Source organism: Trachemys scripta, chromosome 10, assembly GCF_013100865.1.
Source record: "Trachemys scripta elegans isolate TJP31775 chromosome 10, CAS_Tse_1.0, whole genome shotgun sequence".
Classification (NCBI taxonomy): domain Eukaryota; kingdom Metazoa; phylum Chordata; order Testudines; family Emydidae; genus Trachemys; species Trachemys scripta.
Genome location: NC_048307.1, coordinates 78705337 through 78727311, shown reverse-complemented (window position 1 = coordinate 78727311; position 21975 = coordinate 78705337). Strand labels below are relative to the sequence as shown.

Below are 21975 nucleotides of genomic sequence, written 5' to 3'. Positions count from 1 at the left end.
GAAGTTGTCAGCATAGATTTTAATTTCTGAAATAATCAAAAAGATACAAGTCCCTTAGTGTTTTACAAATGTTTTCCTAAAGGATCAAGTTAATTAGAGTGTAAAACCAAGTTAGGGCTTTTTTTTTTTTTTTGCTTTGCTGAAAGTCTAAAACCAAGAGACAAAAAACACAAGATGCAACACCAGCATTTAAACATATAACTTAACCAAAAAAAAAAAAAAAAAAAAAAAAAAAGCACTGTCATATGAACAGTCTCTACTGATTACATCAAAAATACTATACATTCACTTTACTTTCTTTCATCTCTTAATGTTATAAGAAGATAGGTGGGCAAATATCTGGCACCAAAAAACTGATGCATGATAGTTCCAATACTTTAAACAAAATGTACTGTATAGAACATTAATATTTAAATTTTTAGGCCATTTTAAAGTCTAAATCCACATGGTCTTCTACTTCCTGTAAATTGTTTCCTTCCAAAAGAAATTCAGACTTCTGGTTCCACTTGCTTTCACAGTATTCTAAAGATCTGTTAAAATGTACATGTGATGCTAAGGTAAGTAAATAATATGACATGACATTTGGTACTGCAGCCAATTATTGTAACTAGTTAATGTTACATTTTAGCAAAGTTGCATAAAAAAAGTCATAAAACATCTGATTTTTTTTTTCAAAATCCAGTTTCTAGGAAATTTTTCATGACAAATGTAACAAGTCTCTCCAGCATCCATTTGGGTTCCAAATGTACATAAATCTAACACTGGCATTTACAGTGAATGAACTTAACCCAAGTGATTGAAATATATGCAAAATTAAGTTTGCTTATCCTCTATTTTATATTACACTTGTTTTCCCATGTGTAGAGTAACATTATTGTAAAATTAACTATTTGCGACACCTGCATTGTTTAAGCAACACCTCCTTTGCTTTCTAGAATTGTTTGTTAAAGCACATTTATTTAAAAACTGAACAAAATGTAATGTACAATTTATATTTGAACATTATGCTACTGAAGTCCAAATAATGTCCACTGAATAAATCAATGTGATGTTACAATACATGATCTGATTTTTTTTAAAATATCAACTTTTTTGACCATGTATTATATCCAGGATAGAGCCAATGCCTTCAGTATCAGACTGCAATGCCAGATAATGATCTTAAAAATAACCAAGCACACTATATGCAGGAGAACATTGACACTATTTAATTGTTTGCAGCATCTGCTTGACGAGGCCAACCTTCCTCTTCAACTCCTGAGTCATACTCTTCTTCAGATGTATCTTTAGTCGGAGCCCTACAATTAAAAAGAATTGATCACATATTTTACAAGTTGAGAGGAGAATGCTGGTAGGATTACCATGGCTCCTCACAGACAGGTATTCCATAAAGCATCATTTCAAGTTGGATATGGCATGTGTGCTGCTTTAAATACTGGTCTCAAATGTCTCTTGGGAAGGTAATTCACTGATTAAACCTTATTTACTTGCTTGAAAAGGAAAAATTATTTACATTCTTTATCACAAATTAAATGACCAGAAATAAACAGGGTAAAGTTTAAATTTCCAACAAACACTGCAGGCTCCCAGTTATTTTGCAGTGCACTTCCTAATACTTAACGCAAGTATTACTGAAGATAACACTTCGTACTTCAACAATCCCCTCTCTATCTGCAGGTTGAGCACCTCAGAATTAAGCCTCAATACTGACTTGATAAATAATAGTATTATCTCCTATGTTGTTTTGGGGAATCTGTCTACATACAACTTATGACTTCCGGTTGATGATCTGAATTGCTTTAATGTGTACAGCAGAGGTTTCCAAACTTTTTGCTGGCATGATACCACTTTAGTGAAATATTTCCTCCTGGGACCCCAGACAGCATGGAGGATGCCATTTTGAAGAACATGACCTCACACATGACCATGCATGCAAGGTCATGCTGTGTGAAGCAAAATGGCATTCTCTGCATACTAGGGATTGCCGCACCCCATCGGCTGATGGTGCAACCTCAAATCCCACAGTTCAGGAACCGCTGGTGTAGTGAGTCAGCCACCAGTTGGCAGGTGCTTTGTCATGTACCTGCTAGATCAGGGATGGTGCTCAGTTGTTAAACCGTAATGGGTTGCCTATTCAGGTGGGAACCCATTGGGACAACGGGTTGGCTGGAGCTCAGAGGAACAGTTCCCTGAACTTCTCTGCAGGGAGGGGAGAGTGGAAAATCACCAAACAAGACAAAGGGGCAGGGGTGACAAAGCAGGGGTTTAAAAAGGACTCTCAGATAGAACCAAGGGCAGGCTTTTGGACGAAGCATTGGACAGGAGGGAGGGGCATGCCTTTGGAACAGGTAGCCCTGTTTTACTGCTCAATCTGCTGAGGATGGAGGAAGCTAGCTGCCTTAGAGGGGGCAGGGAGAGACAGACACTCCATGATTTTGAGAAGCCATGTGCAGAAGAATACTGGGCACCCCAGAGACAGGGATGGATCACATAATAATTGCCCTGTTCTGTTCATTCCCTCTGAAGCATCTGGCATCGGTTGCTATTGGAAGACAGGATTCTGGGCCTAGGACAGCTTGGTCACATGGTCCCATTTCTAAGACGGAAATGTGTCAAGAGGCCAAGGAGAGAAACAGTGCTGCTGCCTACAGAGACCCCAGGAAGCTTAAGAACACATGGGTCCAGTGTGTGAGGCTCAATACAGCAGCCTGATGGGTGTGCAGCCACGGGGAACTCTACCAGTGCTGTCTGTTACATCTCCATTGCACAGAAAGGGAATCTGAGGCACAGAGAGGCTATGCAGCTTCCTGAGGGTCACATAAGGAATCTTGTGAGAAACAGGAAACCTGACTCCCAGTCCTGTATGTTAAACACAGAACTGTCCCTCCCCCTCCACATCATCTGCTATTTATTTAGATTGGGGGGGGGGGGGAGAACATATCCAAGATCTAATAAAATCATTAAATCCCAGCCGAATTAAAGTAGTAATTTCAACAGGAACTCAGCCAACCTGCAGGAACACCTTTTTATCCCATTCCCTTCATCCCTGAGGCATCTCAAATATATTATCAAACAGACGTATTTTGCAGCATGCCTAGATCATCAAATTCAGCTATTTACAACCCAGGAAGGGGGAGCAAGTTCCAGTGTCCTGGAGCCCTCACAGAACACAGAATTTTTTCTTTTCAGCAAATATACCACCACTCACTTAAATAGCCTTAGTGATATAGTCACAATTAACTCATCATGCACTTTTTGTTTTGGTTTTTCTAAAGAAACACACACACACTGGGAAGAGTTAAAAACAGAATGTAATACATTTAAATTTAAAAGTTACAAAATAATTGTATAGTTTTAGATTTAGTATGTAATATGTAACAATAGTAATAAAAAATCCAAAATCACTAGTACAGAATATGCATTAAGTGCCCTATATCTACCAACTATGTATGATGTACACAAAGTTGGAAGATTATTTTTGGAACATGTATATGTGTATAGAATTTTATTTTATTATAAAAAAACATTTGTATGAGGCACTGGCTGGCTGACTGTCTAGACTATTAGTCTGGTTGGAACTGCAATTCCTATGTTACCTAATATATCCTGGTTCTTTTTTGCCTTCCACAACTTCTTTGTCAACCTCCACACATACAATGTCAGAATTGGGTACTTCAAACATGGGCTCCAGCAACAACTTTTCCTATGAGCAAAGAGAAAAGTAAAAAAAAGAATGTATACAATGCTTTGCACAAAAGTAGTTCCGAGAGTCACTTCATAATAGTGGATACTATACTGGAAGAAATCTGACTAGCTATTGTCATTAGGAAGAAATTTACTTTGCAGATCTTAACATCCTGCCTAGAGATCCTTTTTTAAGCATAAGTTGTCTTGGCAAGAAGAATACTTACATTCAAAATACATTATCTATTCTATACCTATTGAGGCTGATAATACCCCCTAAAAAAAGCTGCACACTTACCATTATAGATCGAAGACCTCTTGCACCAGTCTTTCTGTCTAGCGCCAATCTGGCTATAGCCTTCAATGCATCCTCAGTAACAGTCAATTCACACTACATACATAAGAATACATTAAACTTCGTTAAATATTTCATTTGTAACTTTCCTAAATCCCTGGTTTACCCATCTTTCATTTAACAATAAATACATTTTGCAAAATAATAAAAATATTATTAAATAGCTAGTTCATTAAGTAGCTCTTCTAATTCATCTTTTGGAAATTTTACCTAAACAATGTATTCACCATAGAACAGATGTTAACAGAAGCTCTTTGATGATTTTGTCATCTTCTGCTCTTGCACCTCCCTCTTTTTTTTTTTTAAATAAAGATTTTTTTTTTTTTTGAGACAGGTTCCTTGGACTGTGCAAGTAAAGCAACAAGAAAACCATAGCTATATAAATACGAATGCTAATGTGTATTACAAAAAAAAATGGGACAAATTTGCACCTAATTTAGAGGGCTGAGTTGTCATGAATGGAATAAAATATGGTTTGCAGATAATTTTCAGTTTGTTTGTATTAGATAAAAATCTTCAAGTACCTGCTTTTCAGTTGCAATTACAGTAGGTTTTCTCCTACCCTTTCAATATGGCTGCATGTGTGTCAAGCGACTAGGATGCATTCAACACAAAGCAATAATGATGAATAATGGGTTATGAAGGCCATTTGCTTAGATTCTGTACAGGTGTATTTACTACTGGCCTCTCTGTCTTGTCTACACTACAGACCCGAACACTTGTAACAGAACCATTTGTATGGAATGAGTTTAAGTACAAACCAGTTAAAATGTTTCCCCAGAAGCCATTTAATTTTAAGACAATTACTTTTAAGTTTTGCCTTGCAACCACACACCAGTGCTGTCCTAAAACATTTCCACTGCAATGTCCTCTGTCCGTTCAGGGAGATTTCGCAGGAACACTTGTGCATACTTGGACTGTAGTGGGAGGACTAGTTGAACAGTTTCAGCTAGTCTTCATCTACAGTGGCACTAAACTGGTTCAGACTGAACCAATTAAATTGTAACTAGTTATTAAATCTTCTGAAAGAATCTGGTCTAATAACTGGGTAGAACATTGGAGGCTTCTTTGTGTGTGAACAGTGTTCTACAGATGCTGCAGGAGCATCAATTTAAAATTTTCTAGTATAGATCAGGCTCTTGAATTAGGTACTAATGTGTTATAATACACATTATTAGAAAAAGGCCAGATTATTATTTTTTCTATAGTACCAATACATTAGGTGCTTTAGAGAGACAGATATGAAGACAATGTCCCTGCAAAGGGTTTACAATTTAACTAGACAACAAACAAATGTGAGGATGATGAGTGAAGGAAATAAGCTACAATAAAGGCAAGCTGATTAGTGAAATTTAGCATGTGCCTTGGAATGTTTGCAGTTTCTAGAAAGAATTTCAAGCATCTCATACTTTAACACTTCTGAGGGGAAGACTATGATTAAAAGGCCTATTTCCGAGGAAGCAAAAAGTGGAGGCATAGCAGATTAGGAAAAACTCTTTCCCCAAGCCATAAAGCTACTCAAATCAAAATAGCTTTGAAACCCGATTCCAAAATAGAACACATAAATATCTAGCTAATGGAATAATGCTAATAATTCCTTTAGCAAGACTAGGCAATGTTTTCCTACACTGAAGATAGATATTCTGAAAATTCAACGATTTTACAAGAAATTACAGCATACACAGTTGGACAAATATGATACAATATTTTTAAGATATTGAAAATAAAGAATACATTTCTCATGTAGTTTTTTGATTACTTAAGAGAAGCCCAATAAATGTAATAAAATCTTGCTAATCTCTTTATCCCTGAAAATTAAAATTCCTGGCACCAAACCAAGCAACTAATGTAGTCACTGAGGCAATGAATAGGGATTCTCCCAATGAGTGGGGATTTATGCAACTCCCATTACTTACCATTCTTTGATAAGACGATGAGTTTATTTTCTTTGGTCATAAAGCAGACAATATATCTTTATACTGAAAAAGCCTTAACATGAATTCCATAACAAGGATACCAAAAGGATGTCAATTAGTAAGACACAAAAAAAAAAATCAAACCTTGTCCATGCTGAATAATGCCTGGTATTGAGGAACAACAGCATTTCTTGGCTCAGTAAGAATCCGTACAAGTGTTTTCTCATCCAGGCTATGCAGGGGAACCACCACAGGTAAACGTCCCACAAACTCCGGAATCATGCCAAATTCAATGAGATCTCTGGCTTCCACATGCCGCAGCAAGCGATCTTTTTCTTCAATATCTTGCTGTGTATTGGACTCCCCACTTATGTTAGCGAGGTCAGCTGCAGCAGCAGCCCTTCTGCCTTTCCCCAAATTAGAGGGCGTGCCAAAACCAAGATACTGCAAAATAAACACTGCATGTTCATGAAAGAGCTACAGTTACATGTTTGCTTTATATAAATTTGGTGGCATGTGCATATTAGAATACTTCAATGGCAGCACTATAGACCAATCAGCTTTAATTACAAATTAACTGTTTCAAGAATGTACGTATAAAGGGCTTTCATTTTAAATGTTGTATGAATTAACAGAAACCTGTTGTAACTTTAGTTCTCTCGACAAGGCACTAACACATAGTGACTACTGATCGGGCATGAAAGAGTCATATACTTTTCACAAATTAAGATGTGATTACATTACATACCTGGTACTAACTAGCTATGTGATACGAGTACCCTCTGATAACAATAAAAAGTACTCTTCCAAAGTGAAACAGATGAACTTCTAATGAAAAAAACTACACCAAAAAGCTTTACAAAGCTTGGGGTCAGAACTGTAGACATAGGGTTACCAGATAGCAACTGTGAAAAAACAGGATGGAGGGAGGAGGGGGAAAGAGAATAGGCGCCTATATAAGAAAAAGTCCCCAAAAATGGGACTGTCCCTTTAAAGACGGGACATCTGGTCACCCTATTTAGACATCAGCTGGAAATGGGAAACTGGCCCAATAATATAGCTCTACACAGGCTTATAATGTCATCCAAAAAGAGCGAAGTCGTGTGTCTCCAATTGCTGGTAAATAAGGGGGATTAAATAGAATATTAAAGTGTGTGTGTGTGTGTCCGTGTGTGTCCAATGCTTGCTCTTTGCTTCAAGCTTTCTATGCATCATATCATACATTTAAAGAAAATGTGATGGTAGCACACCTCCCCAACAGAATGGTTCACATAGGAACCCCATTTTTAAAAATTAAGGGACATTACAACACCTTCACAATTAACTTTTTAGCACTAGAATTCAGTTTTCTAGGTTCAGTTAGAGATCTCTAAAAATACAGATAACCCTCCCAAAATCATTAGCAAAAGAGCCACTATACATTTCAATATAGCTAAAAAGAGCTATTCTAAAACAATGTGTTCTCACCTTTTCATTTTTCCTCCTGCTGATGATTCTGTCAAGACCATTAAAGGCACCAGAAGCTACAAAGAGGACATTTGTTGTATCAACCTGCACTGTTTCTCCACGTAACTTACGGGAATTTTTTTCTGGAACATTTACGATTGTACCTTCTAGTAACTTTAACAAGCCCTAAGTAAAAACAGAGAGGTAAAGGCAGTAAATAAAGAATCCACATTATAGCTTTAGAACAGAATGCACATCAAATCCTGTAACCTACTCACACCGGATTCAATGAGTCTGACCACCTGAATATGACAAGCAGGACTTGGCCCACAGGTCCCGAGCACCTGAGAATTTTTTCCAAGCCCACAACAAGAGCCAGTGGCAGAGATGGGAACAAAACCTAGATTGCTCATCTTCTACATACCACCTCCCATTGGAGAAGAATTGTTTCTAAAAATGTTTTTCAAATTTTTCTATGAGACATCAGTGATGAAGGGTTTTGGAGAAAGTGGAAAAAACAGCATGTAGTGATTTTTAGTTTATGTAACTTGATACTTGAAAGCAGATAAGGATGATTTCTAATAAAACAATTCCACTGAGGGTTTTTTTGGGGGGAGTGAGGGAGGTGGAGAGCAGAATGGGGGTTAAGGGGCTTTTGATTAACCCTAGAATTTAATGAAATATGAATCTATACATATACAATATCTGCAACATGACAAGACAACATCAGGGACTTCATGTACTTTAATGATTTGATTTACAAGGCTGAAATAAAAACTGCACACTTACTTGTTGGACGCCTTCTCCTCCTACATCCCGTAACTGATGAATGCCTGGCACACTGCCAATCTTATCTACTTCATCCAGAAAAACAATTCCTAAAGTACAAGGAATATATTTAGAGAAGAAGCTATTTGTAAGAGAGAAAGATTATCTATGCACAGAGAAGAGTGCCATCTTAAATAGAAGAGATTGCTATAGCAATGTTACAGAATGCTGCATGTTACATAAGCAACTTGCTGGATAACAAGAAAGGAATAACTTGTTACACCTGTTCATAATAATTTTTAAAATTAATTTACTAAGTTTTGAAAATTCTTATTAATGAATCAAAAAGAAGTCAAGTATATATATACCAAGAATGCTAAACTATTAAAATGATTCTTGGCACCAACTTACAGAATGTAATTGGGTCATCTATATTTTGCGGACAAACATCAGAAAATACATGGTCCAAGTTTACCTTGTTGAGCTTTTTCTACATTGTAGTTGGCATCTTGCAGTAGTTTTGCAATAACAGATTCAATATCTTCACCTACATAGCCAGCTTGAGTCAAGGTAGTACAATCACAGATAGCAAAAGGTACATCAAGGCATTTAGCTAGAGTCTGAGCCAGTAGGGTTTTACCTAAAAATAAAAAAATAAAAAAATACTACTTGTTCCGTAATATTCATAATTTATTTCTGTGGCAGTATACAAGACCACAAGCATTTTTCCTCAATGAACGTAACTAGTGTGACATCTTCATCATCAGACAGCTAAATGGAAGGCAACATGTACAGATATTCATCCAACAATATTTTCTGGGTAAGTTAGCTTTGTCAAACAACTATGCTGTCATCTTTTGATTCTGCCAAGTTGCGTGCATTTTAATGACATTCTATTAGTTTGCTCAGGATTGCCTATGATATATACACTACAGTTAACACAAGTTTGTGTGTTTATATATTGTAACAATTGTGTGCCAGTATAAACGAAATGTTACGTTACTGCCATTCATCTGTTAACTTTCAGGGCACTGTGGAAACCCTATCTGTTTATTCCGGCTTTTGCCTGAAATGTAGAGTGGCATAGCCATGCTTTGGCTGGGAGAGTACTGAGTAAATATTCTGTTATGTTTGTATTTTTACATACATGCACACAGACTTCTGAGTAACAGATTATAAAAACTGAAATATAACTTTTCCTTTTTAGACCCTTCAACAGCTGTGGCTTAGAAGGTGAAACAGTATCTTCCTCTAACCAGGACACATCATCTTGACCTTGCCATGAGAAGTCTGCAAACTATGAACGTATTTTTTCTAGTTACATGACAGTTATATTTTTAACATGGTTTTAATGATTGATTAAGGGGAGAAAACTGTGTAATGAAGGAAGATTCAGTAGCATAGCCTTTTTCTCCCTTCCCAACAATACTAAGCACAGGTGGGTACAGGACCACCGAGTCATAAAATACCATGCATCACTTGCAGCTGCCATTTAGGGGTACAAACCACAGAGACCGTCTTTGGTGCTGAATTTTGCTGTTTAAAAGATTTTTCAATTACAGCCATGCACATGGGCATTATTTTTCCTTTAGTGTTAGAGTGAATTAAAAATCAAAAGAATGATGCCTTAAAATAAATAAACCAAAAAGGTAACAAGCAGGAAGTCAGTTCACTATGGAGTGACTGACGTGCATGTCTGTTACTCACACTAAGGACTTGTCAACACTTAAGATGCTGCACCGTTGTAACTGCGCTGCTGTAGCACTTCAGTGCAGACACCACCTAAGCTGACGGGAAGGGTTCTCCTGTCAACACAGGTAATCCACCTCCTCAAGGTAAGTCAATGAGAGAATTCTAGTGCGTTTCTGCACTGGGGGTTAGGTTACTATAGCTGCGTCTAGTGTTCCCTCTAATTTTTCCCACCCATGTGTGGAATGAATTTTGTTACGTGCACCAATATGGAGGTGAAGTGTGACACATGACTTTCACATTGGTGCACATAACAAAATTCATGTGGTGGGAGTGATACCGAGGAGTTCGGAGTGTGGGAAGGGACTCAGAACTTGGGTAGAGGGTGTGAGGGCTCTGGCCAGGGGTGCGGGCTCTGGGTTGGGGCCGGGGATGAGGGGCTCAGGGCTGGGACAGAGAGTTGTGGTGCAGGGGTGTGAGGGCTCTAGCTGGGGATGTGGGCTCTGGGGTGAGGGATGAGGGGTTTGGGGTGCAGGAGAGTGCTCCAGCAGGGAAAGAGGACTCCCTCCAGCTCTCTCCCCTCACAGCAGCACCTGGGCTTGGGGGGGGGGGGTGTGTGTGTGAAGAGGCGCCTCTCCCCATTGCAGCAGGTCTGGGGCCACAGGATAGACGCCCCTTCCCCGGCCGGGTTTGGGACAGGGTGGGGTGCCCCATCTGCAGCAGGTTGGAGGCTGGGCTAGGTGGGGCCAGGGGGCACTGCTCCCCCGGCTGATCCCTGGGCGGGTTCCTTGAACACTTGCGGGGCGCTAATAGGCTGCTATGCAGCCATGCAGCTTACAGAGAACTTAGGCTGCGTCTCTCAGGGCTGTGGATTTTTCACACCCGAGAGACACAGCCATACCAAAGTAAATTCCCAGGGTATAGCAGGCCTAATTCACTACATTCATCAAGATCCTAAGAGGTGAGAGCATCTACACAATACAACTGGGTATTCCACACCTCTGAAGATCAGGAGACACATTATTTTGCATGTCATAACCACATTTATTAAAGCACCTACAACACACTGGGTTTAAGAACTGGTTATTTTCTGAGCATACAGAATTTCCAGATACCGAACTGCATCCAGGCAGAGTTTGCTTTGATTTTGTTCTTCCCTACCTGATTCCAGACAATTCTGTTTCCATGCTATCAGTCTATAGTAACTGCCCCACTGCTAGTAGCTGAGGTATGATTACACCTTCCTATAACCGATTCTAGCAAGGTATTTTATGATGGTTCTGGAAAACTGCCTGAACCTTGCAGTACGATTGATTTTTGACCAAGATGAGCCACCCACATTCCACAGTACACATTATGGAGGTATCTGTGGGTAACACCAGATGGCCACCTGTCTTCTTGGATTTGAAAATATGATTTGCAGGCACCATTATCAGGATATAAAAATTGTGCATGGCACTTTTCTCCAATGATTACAGTCAACATTGTCCTGTGCTTGGAAGAAATCATCATAGTGGATGCATTTGAAGTATGGCAGAGAGCAAATTGGATCAGACAGGTAGTTGGAAAAGAGGGAGGTGTACTATAAACTGGCAGTACCCAGGTCTGAAGTGCAGAATTAAATGCTAACTTTAGTCTATGGAGGAAAAGCTCATTTCTATCTGTTTTTAAGTGAACTTCAACTTGCAGCATGTTTCAATACAGATTTCTTGTAGTTCAGGATAAGCACATACTATACAGCAAAAGCTGGGGTTTAGCATTTCTTTTTCCTGCTGTTTTTCCTGTTATTAACCAGCTGCTGTTGCCAAAAAGAACCACAAGAGACTGAAATTTCTTAAAACAGGAACTCAAAATCTGTCCTGAGTCTGGCTCTGTTCAATATCTTCAAAAATTATTTGAATAGCAGCAAAGAGTATACTTATAAAGTTTATGAACAATATCCAGCTGGGAGGGGTAACAAGTGCTTTGGAGGACAAGATTAGAATTCAAAATGATCTTAAACTGGAGAAATGGTCTGAAATAAATAGGGTGAAATTCAATAAGGACAAATACAAAGTATTACATTTAGAAAGGCATAATCAACTGCACAAATACAAAATGGGGAATGACTGCCTAGGAAGGTGTACTGCAGAAAAGGATCTGGGGCTTATAGTGGATGACAAACTAAATGAGTCAACGATGTTGTAAAAAAAATACTGTTGTAAAAAAAAGTGAAAATCATTCAGGGATGTATTAGCAGAAGCGTTGTCAGCAAGACACAAGAAGTAATTCTTCCATTCTATTCAGCACTGATAAGGCTTCAGCTGGAACACTGTATCCAGTTCTGGGCACCATACTTCAGGAAAGATGTGGACAAATTGGAGAAAGTCCAAAGAAGAGCAACAGTAATGATTAAAGGTCTAGAAAACATGACCTATGAGGAAAGATTGAAAAAACTGCATTTGTTTAGTGTGGAGAAGAGAAGATTGAGGGTGGGGACATACTTGAAGACTATTATGTAAAAGGTTGTTATAAAGAGGAGAGTGAAAAATTGTACTGCTTATCTACCTAGGACAGGACAAGTAGTAATGGGCTTAAATTGCAGCAAGGGAGATTTACGTTAGACATTAGGAAAAACTTCTCACTGTCAGGGTGTTTAAGCACTGGAGCGAACTACCTTAGGAGGCTGCGGAATCTCCACATTAGAGGATTTTTAGGACAGATTAGACAAATACCTGCCAGGGATGATCTAGACAACACTAAGTCCTGCCCCAGTACAGGTGACTGGACTATATACCTATCGAGATCCCTTCCAGTCCTACATTTCTATGATTCTATGCCATGCTTTTATTCACTCAACTGGTAACATAATAAACATATTTTTAGCTTATCTGTTCCCAAAGTACTCAAAATCTACAGAAGTGTTAAGTTACATACCTGACCCAGTTGGTCCAAGCAGCAAAATATTACTTTTTTCAAGATTTATGTCATCATGGGTTGAATCTAGTACTTCGCCTCCTCGTTTCTCCTGAGGCATCTGCTGGTTCACTTGTTGCTGCATTGATGCTCCTAAAGCATTACCATGGGGACTTATTCCAGCAATCTGCAGAAGTTCTGAAATTAACAACAAAAGCATTGTTTGAGAACCAGGTTTAACTTGAACTGGCAGAGTCTGATACTACCGTTGAGTAAATAATCAAAATTTTAACTGATGGTTCTTGTAATCTTTCAATGGTTTGTTCTGTGAGCCAGTAATCCTACCTTAGAAAATACTGCAGTCTACAGACAGGATTGCATAAACACCAAAAAAAGAGGAACTGCATTCCCATTGTTTCCATAAGCACATTTTTACATATTTGAAAAGATATTTCAAACAGAAATAGAAATTGTATAGTGGCTTATCTAAAACATTCTAATATATTAAGCAAGTGCATGCAAAATTCCTAGTCCACACACAAAACAAGTTACCAAGTATTTTTTCCTATACATAAATATATATAAAAACAAAAGGCACTTAGATACCATAATGCCTGGCAAAGTATAAGAACTTATAAAAAATTTGCAAACTACTAATATACACAAAAACAATATACAGTTCTACGCTAAAAAGTGACTATATAAAAATAACTCCTCCTAACAATAGATCTGTGAGTTAGATTTAGTGGTAAATTAAGGTCTTTATTCTTTAAACACTTTTTTATTCATTCTGTTGGCACTGCAGTACTAAAGATGGGAGAGTGAACTGGAGTCTATGCCTTCTCATTCATCAACAGAATTTTAACTAGTTCCAATTGAAAGGCAGAATTTTGTAATTTAAAGAAAATGCAATTGACCAGGTGTAACTAGGATTACAAATTGGTCTGCAGAAGCCTTATTACAGATGATGGATGCTGCATGAGGCAAGAAGAACCCAGTTTGAAAGTTAGCTTGTAGTTAGAAAAAAAACTTTACTTGTGAGCTGAGCAAATGTGATCAGGTGTCAAGGAGACAAACATGGATCAGCCCAATGCCATTTTGACAGTTACTTTTCAGAGTACAACTACATTGTAGCAAATACATTAATATAACATTGTATGATTAATAGTATACAAAAGCTGACATGAGGCATTACCTACTCGGCAGTGATTCACATTTCCCTTTGCCTTAGAAAGTTGGTATCAGATAGAAATTCATGAAAAATATACACTATAAATATCTCAAACTGAGTAAACAAGTCTAAACTTTCACTCTCTTTAATCAAGGTTAATTCTTTGTACAGATACTTATTTAGAAACTTGTAGGTTAACACTTTACCTGCCTTCCATGTAGAATTATATACAAGGTCAATTCCTGTTCAGTCACAAATGCTCATTGAAGTCAATGGACTACTTGTCTGAATAAAAGCAAGCAGGATTTGGCCCATAATTTCTACCAAGCCACCACTAAACTACTGTTCTGATGTTAATTTCAAGGGTAGATATTGCAGAGGAGGACATGAGGAGAGTTCACTTACTTGTAAATCTGTACTCATCCTCCCGTCTTCTTATTTCTAATTCTAAGAGAGAGGATGAAAACAGTAATATAAAAAAAAAAATTATATTTGCTCCACCTCTTGCCCTCTTCTGAATACATTTCATGGTGTAATCAAGGTATTACAAACAAGAAATCCCCACGTTAGCTTTTATTTGTCAGATCTAAGAGCTCCCTATTTGGGACTACTTAGTCATCTAAAATTGACTACCTGCTTCCTCTTGATTACAATAAATTAGCTGTTTTTACATCAAAATCTTAAAATACAAGACACTTAGTAAAAAAAACCATACCAGATTTAATCTGGATTTTTAAAAAGTATCTTAAACTAGCATTGTAATACTTTGATATAAGATTATTCTACATATTTTAAAAGACTATCAATTACAATTGTTAATTTTAATCTCTCTGGGGCAGGAAGTGTCTCTGTTCTGTGTTTATATGGTGCCTAGCACGAGATCCTGGTCTGTGCTTAGACCAGGGATCAGCAACCTTGACGGGCCGGGCCTGTTTGTTTACTTGCCGCGTCTGCAGGTTCGGCCGATTGCGGCTCCCAAGGTGCCTCCCAGCACATCCCTCGGCCCACACCACTTCCTGCAGCCCCCATTGGCCTGGAGCGGCGAACCGCAGCCAGAGGGAGCCACGATCGGCCGAACCTGTGGACATGGCAGGTAAACAAACTGGCCTGGCCCACCAGGGGGCTTACCCTGACGAGCCGTGTGCCAAAGGTTGCCGATCCCTGGCTTAGACAATTAATCACAACTGCAATACATATAAATAATAATAAAACAGTTTCTGATTTCTAATTGTAAGATAAAATGCAGACAATGTGATTACTAAAGCATCATTTTTGTATGCAGTTAGCATACTAAACCTTCAAGTCAGAATGACACTTTATAAATCAAACTGAGTGAGCCTAGAATCAGTTATCATAGTTTAATCTCACTTCTAAAAATAAAGTAAATGGATACTACTGCATAACTATTGTGCAGCTAAAGCACTGCCAACAAGTAACCTCATATAAACTTGTTGGATATTTAACAATAGTAAACTGACCAACAGTTTCTGTTGACTTAGGAACAAAAATATGTAGTTAATTATTCATCAGGTTATACTAAATAGAAAACAATTTCTGTCTGAAACTCCCCTTAGTTGTTGCTTGCAACTGAACCCTAAATCTGTTGCTCAAGTAGTAAAGCAGATTAAAAAGAAAAATGTTCATAGGCTCACTTTATAAAGCAATATCAGAGTCACCTGAAAGGGTGCCACCAACAGATGCTAAATATTTAAATAAGTTAGAAATTGCTCATGATGACATAAAACTTTATGGCTTATTCACATAATAGTTACAAAACTTACATCTAGTCAAAGGTTAAAGGTACACCATGCAGCTAAAAATCATTAACACAGAACATAAAGAAAATTTAAAATTACTTTCAATTAACAAGTGTTAAAAGTTATTTACTTTTCATCATTTATGTTACATCTTTACTTCTTGCACATCACTCAGCTTGGCAAACAAAGAATTAACTTTGCTTGCTTGTTCTCATGCACTGACAAGATTGCAGCATATGAAAAAGCAGTTGCAAACATTTCAGAAGCTTTAAATCTAAGCAAATCTTTTTATTGAAATAAATTAATGGAGGCATTCATATTAATAAAAGTTTTTGAAACTGTTTGCTTTTATCTAGCAATTATGTCTACACTAGACAATGAAATCATTTAAGGAGCCAGTAATATATTCTTCATGCAGGTATCACATACCACTGAATTCATCTGAAGTTTTACATGCACAGTGGCTGCTTGCATTTATTATAGCACCACCATAAGTACAGGAAAAAAGTCCACAGAGACAATACACTTTATAATCAGAAAAATATGAAACATTGTACAAACCTCTTGGTGTTAAAGAGGTCTGCTTTTCAACTTCTGCTTGCGGTCTCAGATTAGCTGGGATATTGTTGTATATTCTTTTGTAATGATTGTACACAGCGACTGAAAGCACCTTCTTGGCAAAAGACTGACCAACAACATACTTGTCGAGGTAGTTGTAAATCTGAAAAATAAAATTAACTTAATAAATAAATAAAAATAATTCTATTTCTAAGCCACCTATGCACGATAAAAGCATTACAGGGTGCCACAGGGAAAAAATTAACACAGACTACAGAGATCTGAAACTGAACAAAACCTGAGTTTAAGAGACATCAAATTCTGAAATTCTAATACATAAAAGGAGCTGAACTTCAAGGCTTTGGAGCACAATGTGGATGGACCATAAATGGAGGCTATACTAACTGATCTAAACAGACTTGATTTTTAAATTTTGTTTCATGGTCTATGATATAAACTAATAAAGGTTATGGAACTGAGTATTAACTGTCCAATACAACCAAAGATTATGAAACTAACAATTTTTCCTTCAATAAAATACTTCACTGTGTCCTGTAGAATACAAGTAGTAAATGTTTAAATCTTGGAGAACTAATTTTTATCATTTCTTGGATTTATGTCCCAACTGAATTTAAAACTTTGATTCAGATTTTTAAAATGAAAACATTCAAATATGCTATAATGCAGATCAGTAAACTGCGGTGAAATTAAGAACCATACTTTTTTCGGTGGAGGAGGTGGCTTTTGTTGGAATGCCAATTTCACAGCTTCTGCTGCTGATTCGGGCTCTTTAATGATGCTCTTCTTGGAGTCTGCCTCTGACAGCACAACAAAAAAATGGTGACATTTTTCACACTTCACAAAACGGGTGGAAGCTGTAAAAAAAAGTAAAATGAAGTGGTAAGAGACTGTTTAGACAACATTCATTCAACTTTCATGCTACACAGAACTTAAACACCAGTAATAACAAACATTCTGTCAATTCCCTCCTCTGCCTCCAAGGTATATTTTAAGTTGGGATAACGTCAAATCCAGAGACAAAATTAGTACATACTCTGCATTTACGCAGCACTTTTCATCTGTTCACCTCAAAAGCTTTACAAAGCATTTAACAGATGGTGAAATTCATACAGAGAGGTAAAGCAATTTGTCCAAGATCAGACAGTGACAGACCTAGGAAAAGAAGGCAGGTCGCTATTTCCAGTTTGGTGCTCTGCTCAGTAACAACTGTATTCGAAGGATGAAATTCACCCAGGTGTGGCAATCTCTTTCATGCTACTTGAGACATGTGGAGGGAGCATAAAATACACAGGGAGCTCTATAATCCTGTATACACAGGGAAAGGCACATAATTTGGCTCTGAACAGACTAGCACTACTGGATCCACAATACACAGAGAGAGGCAACAACTACTGGGCCTGGCCCATAAACTGAAAAAGTAACACTGCTCCCTTCATGTATGCTCCCCTGCATGGAATTAATCACGCTATTGTGAAAGGTGGACGTTGGAGTCTGGAGATTTCCCATAAAACCACAGACTATACAAAACTCTGCTTACTGTCAACCAATTTCTAATCAATTTTGAACATAGTTTATATCAAATTGGTATTTCAGTTTCTTTTAATGTAGTATGGCAGTATATTGAATGGCTTCAATCCAAATATACTAAATCAGTAGTGACAAATTTTCAATAAACACATTTAGAATGTACAAGCATTTACACTTAAAAGAACAGACAAAAACTGAGAAAATGTGACGTATAATACGACTTTCCCTGTCTAGTGAGCAACATTTTGGTTATCACTTCAAAAATTAACTAATAGTGTTCTAGATTTTTTTTTTTTTGGAGAGGTCATAATAAAAAAACCTCAAGAACAAATAGATTTTCTTAAGAAGAACATTTTTCTGTCTTTGGGAATCAATTTGAAGTCTGAGTTGCTGCTGTCCGAAAAAGAAAGACAAAGAATCAGATTCAGAAACCTGAAAAGCAGGTAACAACTTGTGGACTGGCACTATTAAAGCTACTGTCTGTTTCAGAAAAGCAAAGAAAATGGCATTGGTTCTAGATGATTTCAAAGAACAGAACCATAATCCAACATTAGTGTTCAATTCCTGCTCCAGCATTTGAATGTCCTCTGTTAAGTGTGCCAAATAGGTGCAGCATGACCTACTTCGATAAATAACTACTTCTTATTAAAATGATTAGGTGAAGAACTCTATTAACAATCCTCTGAACTTTTAAAAAGTCTTTAGAAAACAGGTTGCACAGCCAAATTCTGGGTAATTTTATTGCCAATCTATGACAAGAACCAAAAAATTTTTTACATAGTGCTCATGCTTCCCATAGAGCAGATGTTAGGAGAAACTCATCCAACAGATAAGATAGATATGTTCCAAAATTCTGTAGCTGCACAAATCAAATTAGATTTTTATAAAAAAAAATACAAATCTGTGAATTGTAACAAATTATCAAAGTGCTGCTGCACTGTGGAAACTTCCCTGCTCTTAATCCTATTCCTTTAAGCAAAGTGAACAGAGGAGATGGAACACTGCAGTGGTAACAGCATGAACTGCTGATATCATAGGAGGGAGGGGGAAAGTGGAGAAGAGCAAAGGTCACTAACTTGCAAGCAACCCTCCTATGATATACTATCAATTGCCAATATCACAGGGAGAGTGTGCGTACTTGCACAAGCTCAGAACATCCCAGACATCCTTATTGATGGCTAGTACCATGGGAGCATTCTCTTCCCTCACATCATGCTAGCATTCAACAGTAGCACCACAGAATGAACACGAATATAGTCACTCCCTTAAGCAAGGGAGAAAAAGGAAAATAAAGGCGAGGCATTATATTTTGCACTTTTACAGCAGCTTTCATTGGAAGATCTCAAAGTACTTTACAAACATTAAGCCTCCCAATACCCCTCTGAGGTAGCTACTTCCCCCATGTTACAGATAGGGGAAAATGCGGCACCATGGTGATTTTCTCTGAAGTCAGAGCAAGTCAGTGACAGAGCTGGGATTATAGCACCAAGATCTTCTGACTAGGAGTTTCATGCTCTGAACATTAGTTCATGCTCCCTCCCACTGCTGTGACAAAGGAAAATAAGATCACTTAGTTTCCACAGCAATGCTCATGTTCAAATAGGAAGGAACCAGAACCACTAGGAAACTGTGGGAGTGTGGGGTTTTGTTTTTTTTTTTGGGGGGGGGGGGAGAGGGGGCTGCTGAACACTGTTCTGATGGCCCCATAGACTCCGTAAATGTAAACTTCAGAGCTTTTTATTTTAGACTCTAAAACAATAGTGTCAATGGCAACTGGCAAAACATTTTAAATCACCAGCTTCACAGAAGGTCACACTTTTTAGCAATTTCCCCAGGACAGAGGAGGTGTAAGAAGCCCTGCAGATCTCCAGAGCCAGCAATAATGTTATATTAAGTACACATAAATGTCTGTGCAATAGTTCCAATTTCAAATAACTTCACTGGCATGATGAGGTCTGCAAATGTTTAGATACAACAACAGGTAGTGAAAAGGACATGAAGCTTAGCTGTTGACTTTGCTCCCATGGCATGCTGAAGGCTGCACACTACAAAGGTATTTGCCCAGTCAGTATTTATAGTGGTAAGGTGCAGGCCATGTCACACCACAGCAGAGCATTGTCCACATGATATATGCAAAAACCTGATGCGATAGTATTTTTTAAAAAGCTTGAATCTACCCTCTGGGGTGAAGATAGTTACTACATTGCAATTGCTCTGAGAGAGAGAGCATGATGTCAAGGAAAAAAGGGCAGGAAAGCCACTAATTTCCTAATAGGTTTAAACAGGACAGGAAGACCCTGCTCCGGAGGATGGAAAGGGCAGGGAGTTCATCCCGGCAGAATGAGGTGATGACAATGCCTGTTTTTAAGAGTACTTAAATCAGCAATACTCAGGCTCAAAAGATACAGGTGGTTTTGACTTCATGCAGGGCCGGCTCCAGGCACCAGCTTCTCAAGCAGGTGCTTGGGGCGGCCGCTCCGGAGAGGGGCGGCAGGGTCCAGGTATTCGGCAGCAATTCGGCGGACGGTCCCTCACTCCGCCTGGGAGTGAAGGACCTCCCGCCGAATTGCCGCAGCAGATGGCGGCTTTTTTTTTTTTTTTGGTTTTGGCTGTTTGGGGCGGCCAAAACCCTGGAGCCGGCCCTGACTACATGTCTCAGGCATGAATTTTATCTCACAGAAGGAAGCAATGATCACAGGATTTCCCTCCACACAGCCTGACACCTAATGCCAGGTACAAGGAGTGTTGAGCAAATGGGTAAGAACCACCAAGATCCCTTTAATACCTCCAAAGAGCCCAGGAAAGAAGCTGAGTGTGTTGGAATAGCAGAGAATCACAAAAGCATCGTGCAAGGTTCGCAGCAATATGTGATGAAGAAGCACATTACAAACAAGCTGCACTGGAATGTCAAGCTGTCACTCCACCACCCAATGGCTCTTTGCAACTTGATTCATGAATAAAGAAGCTCTTACTCAATTCCATTTTACTATTCTGTTAATCATCTCAAGATGAGTACAGAGTTAATTTGATGTTTAATTTTTTAAGTGTGTGGGGCACATCCTGGATAAATGTGTTTTCCTTAGTCAGTAAATATGTAATTAAAACCCTGAAGATTTACAAGTCAAAACAACAGTTTTGTTTTGTCTTTGTAAAGTAGTGGCATTACAGGCTTAGCTGAAAATCAAGTTACCGTCTGTTTCATAGAATACAACCACCCATTAATAGTTCTGGGAATGGAACTTGGATGGAAATTTTGACAGTTTAAGGAGGATTAGAACACCGCTTGCTTCCCCACAGCTATTCTGCATTCTATAGTGCAAATAAACCCAGAAAAGAAAATAAGTAGAGTAATACAAAAACAGATTGAGTTAGGGAAAAAATGTACGGTACTCAAATTAACAGTTTGAAAGAGAACTGAAAAAAAGATGTAAGGAGTCCAATGGATTTAGGAAGACATTGATGTAAGCCTAAAAGGAATATCTGAAATATTATAGCAATGACAACTGATTTTCTTAAAGATCATAGTTACTAGGAATCCAATGACCGCTCTCCCTCTGTTCGATCTCTGTAAAAGCCCTAAATAAAATAAAAGAGTTGGTTCCACTCTTACTTGTTGCAATGCTGCATTGTATAAAAGGACCTTTAAAAAGACTCTTTAAATCCTAGCCTCTCGAGAAGGATGAGAAATTAGGAATATCCAACTGCCTAAAAGAGGCCATCCTCTCACTGTATCTTGGTGCTTGAGTTCTCTCAAACCTCCTTTTAAGGAAAGGTAATTGTTTTTTAGTCTTAGGGAGGAGGGATAGCTCAGCGGTTTGACTATTGACCTGCTAAACCCAGGGTTGTGAGTTCAATCCTTGAGGGGGCCATTTAGGGACCTGGGGCAAAAGTCTGCCTGGGGATTGGTCCCCCTTTGAGCAGGGGGTTGGACTAGATGGCCTCCTGTGGTTCCTTCCAACCCTGATATTCTATGATTATGTGCCCCATGATATCCTGGTTAGATTCCAGTCTGGCTCTGGTCTTTTTAAATTGAAAATATATCAGCCAAGCTTCTCTCCCACATCATAAGAGAATGAGCTTCATGGCAAGATAATTTCTAAACACAGGTTAAAGTATCTTCGTGACACTGATGATATGTAAGAAGCAATAGAGTCCTGTGGCACCTTTGAGACACTAACAGAAGTATAG

The 21975-nt window shown here is 38.3% G+C and overlaps 1 protein-coding gene across 4 annotated transcripts in view; it reads right to left on the bottom strand.

Moving 5' to 3' along the window:
* Window positions 1-21975, bottom strand: part of CLPX (caseinolytic mitochondrial matrix peptidase chaperone subunit X) — a 31898-nt gene continuing 9923 nt past the window's right edge. For 2 of the 4 annotated variants that reach the window (XM_034783570.1, XM_034783569.1), the window contains exons 4-14: window positions 16960-17114; window positions 16243-16402; window positions 14330-14371; window positions 12775-12951; window positions 8645-8809; window positions 8191-8279; window positions 7423-7587; window positions 6100-6399; window positions 3983-4075; window positions 3597-3703; window positions 1-1298 (exon numbers count right to left, since the gene is read on the bottom strand). In XM_034783570.1, the coding sequence (XP_034639461.1) occupies window positions 1208-1298; window positions 3597-3703; window positions 3983-4075; window positions 6100-6399; window positions 7423-7587; window positions 8191-8279; window positions 8645-8809; window positions 12775-12951; window positions 14330-14371; window positions 16243-16402; window positions 16960-17114 (1544 nt within the window). In that variant the 3' untranslated portion in view covers window positions 1-1207. The remainder of the gene's footprint in view (window positions 1299-3596; window positions 3704-3982; window positions 4076-6099; window positions 6400-7422; window positions 7588-8190; window positions 8280-8644; window positions 8810-12774; window positions 12952-14329; window positions 14372-16242; window positions 16403-16959; window positions 17115-21975) is intronic. The other 2 variants (XM_034783572.1, XM_034783571.1) reach the window with 1 other exon arrangement.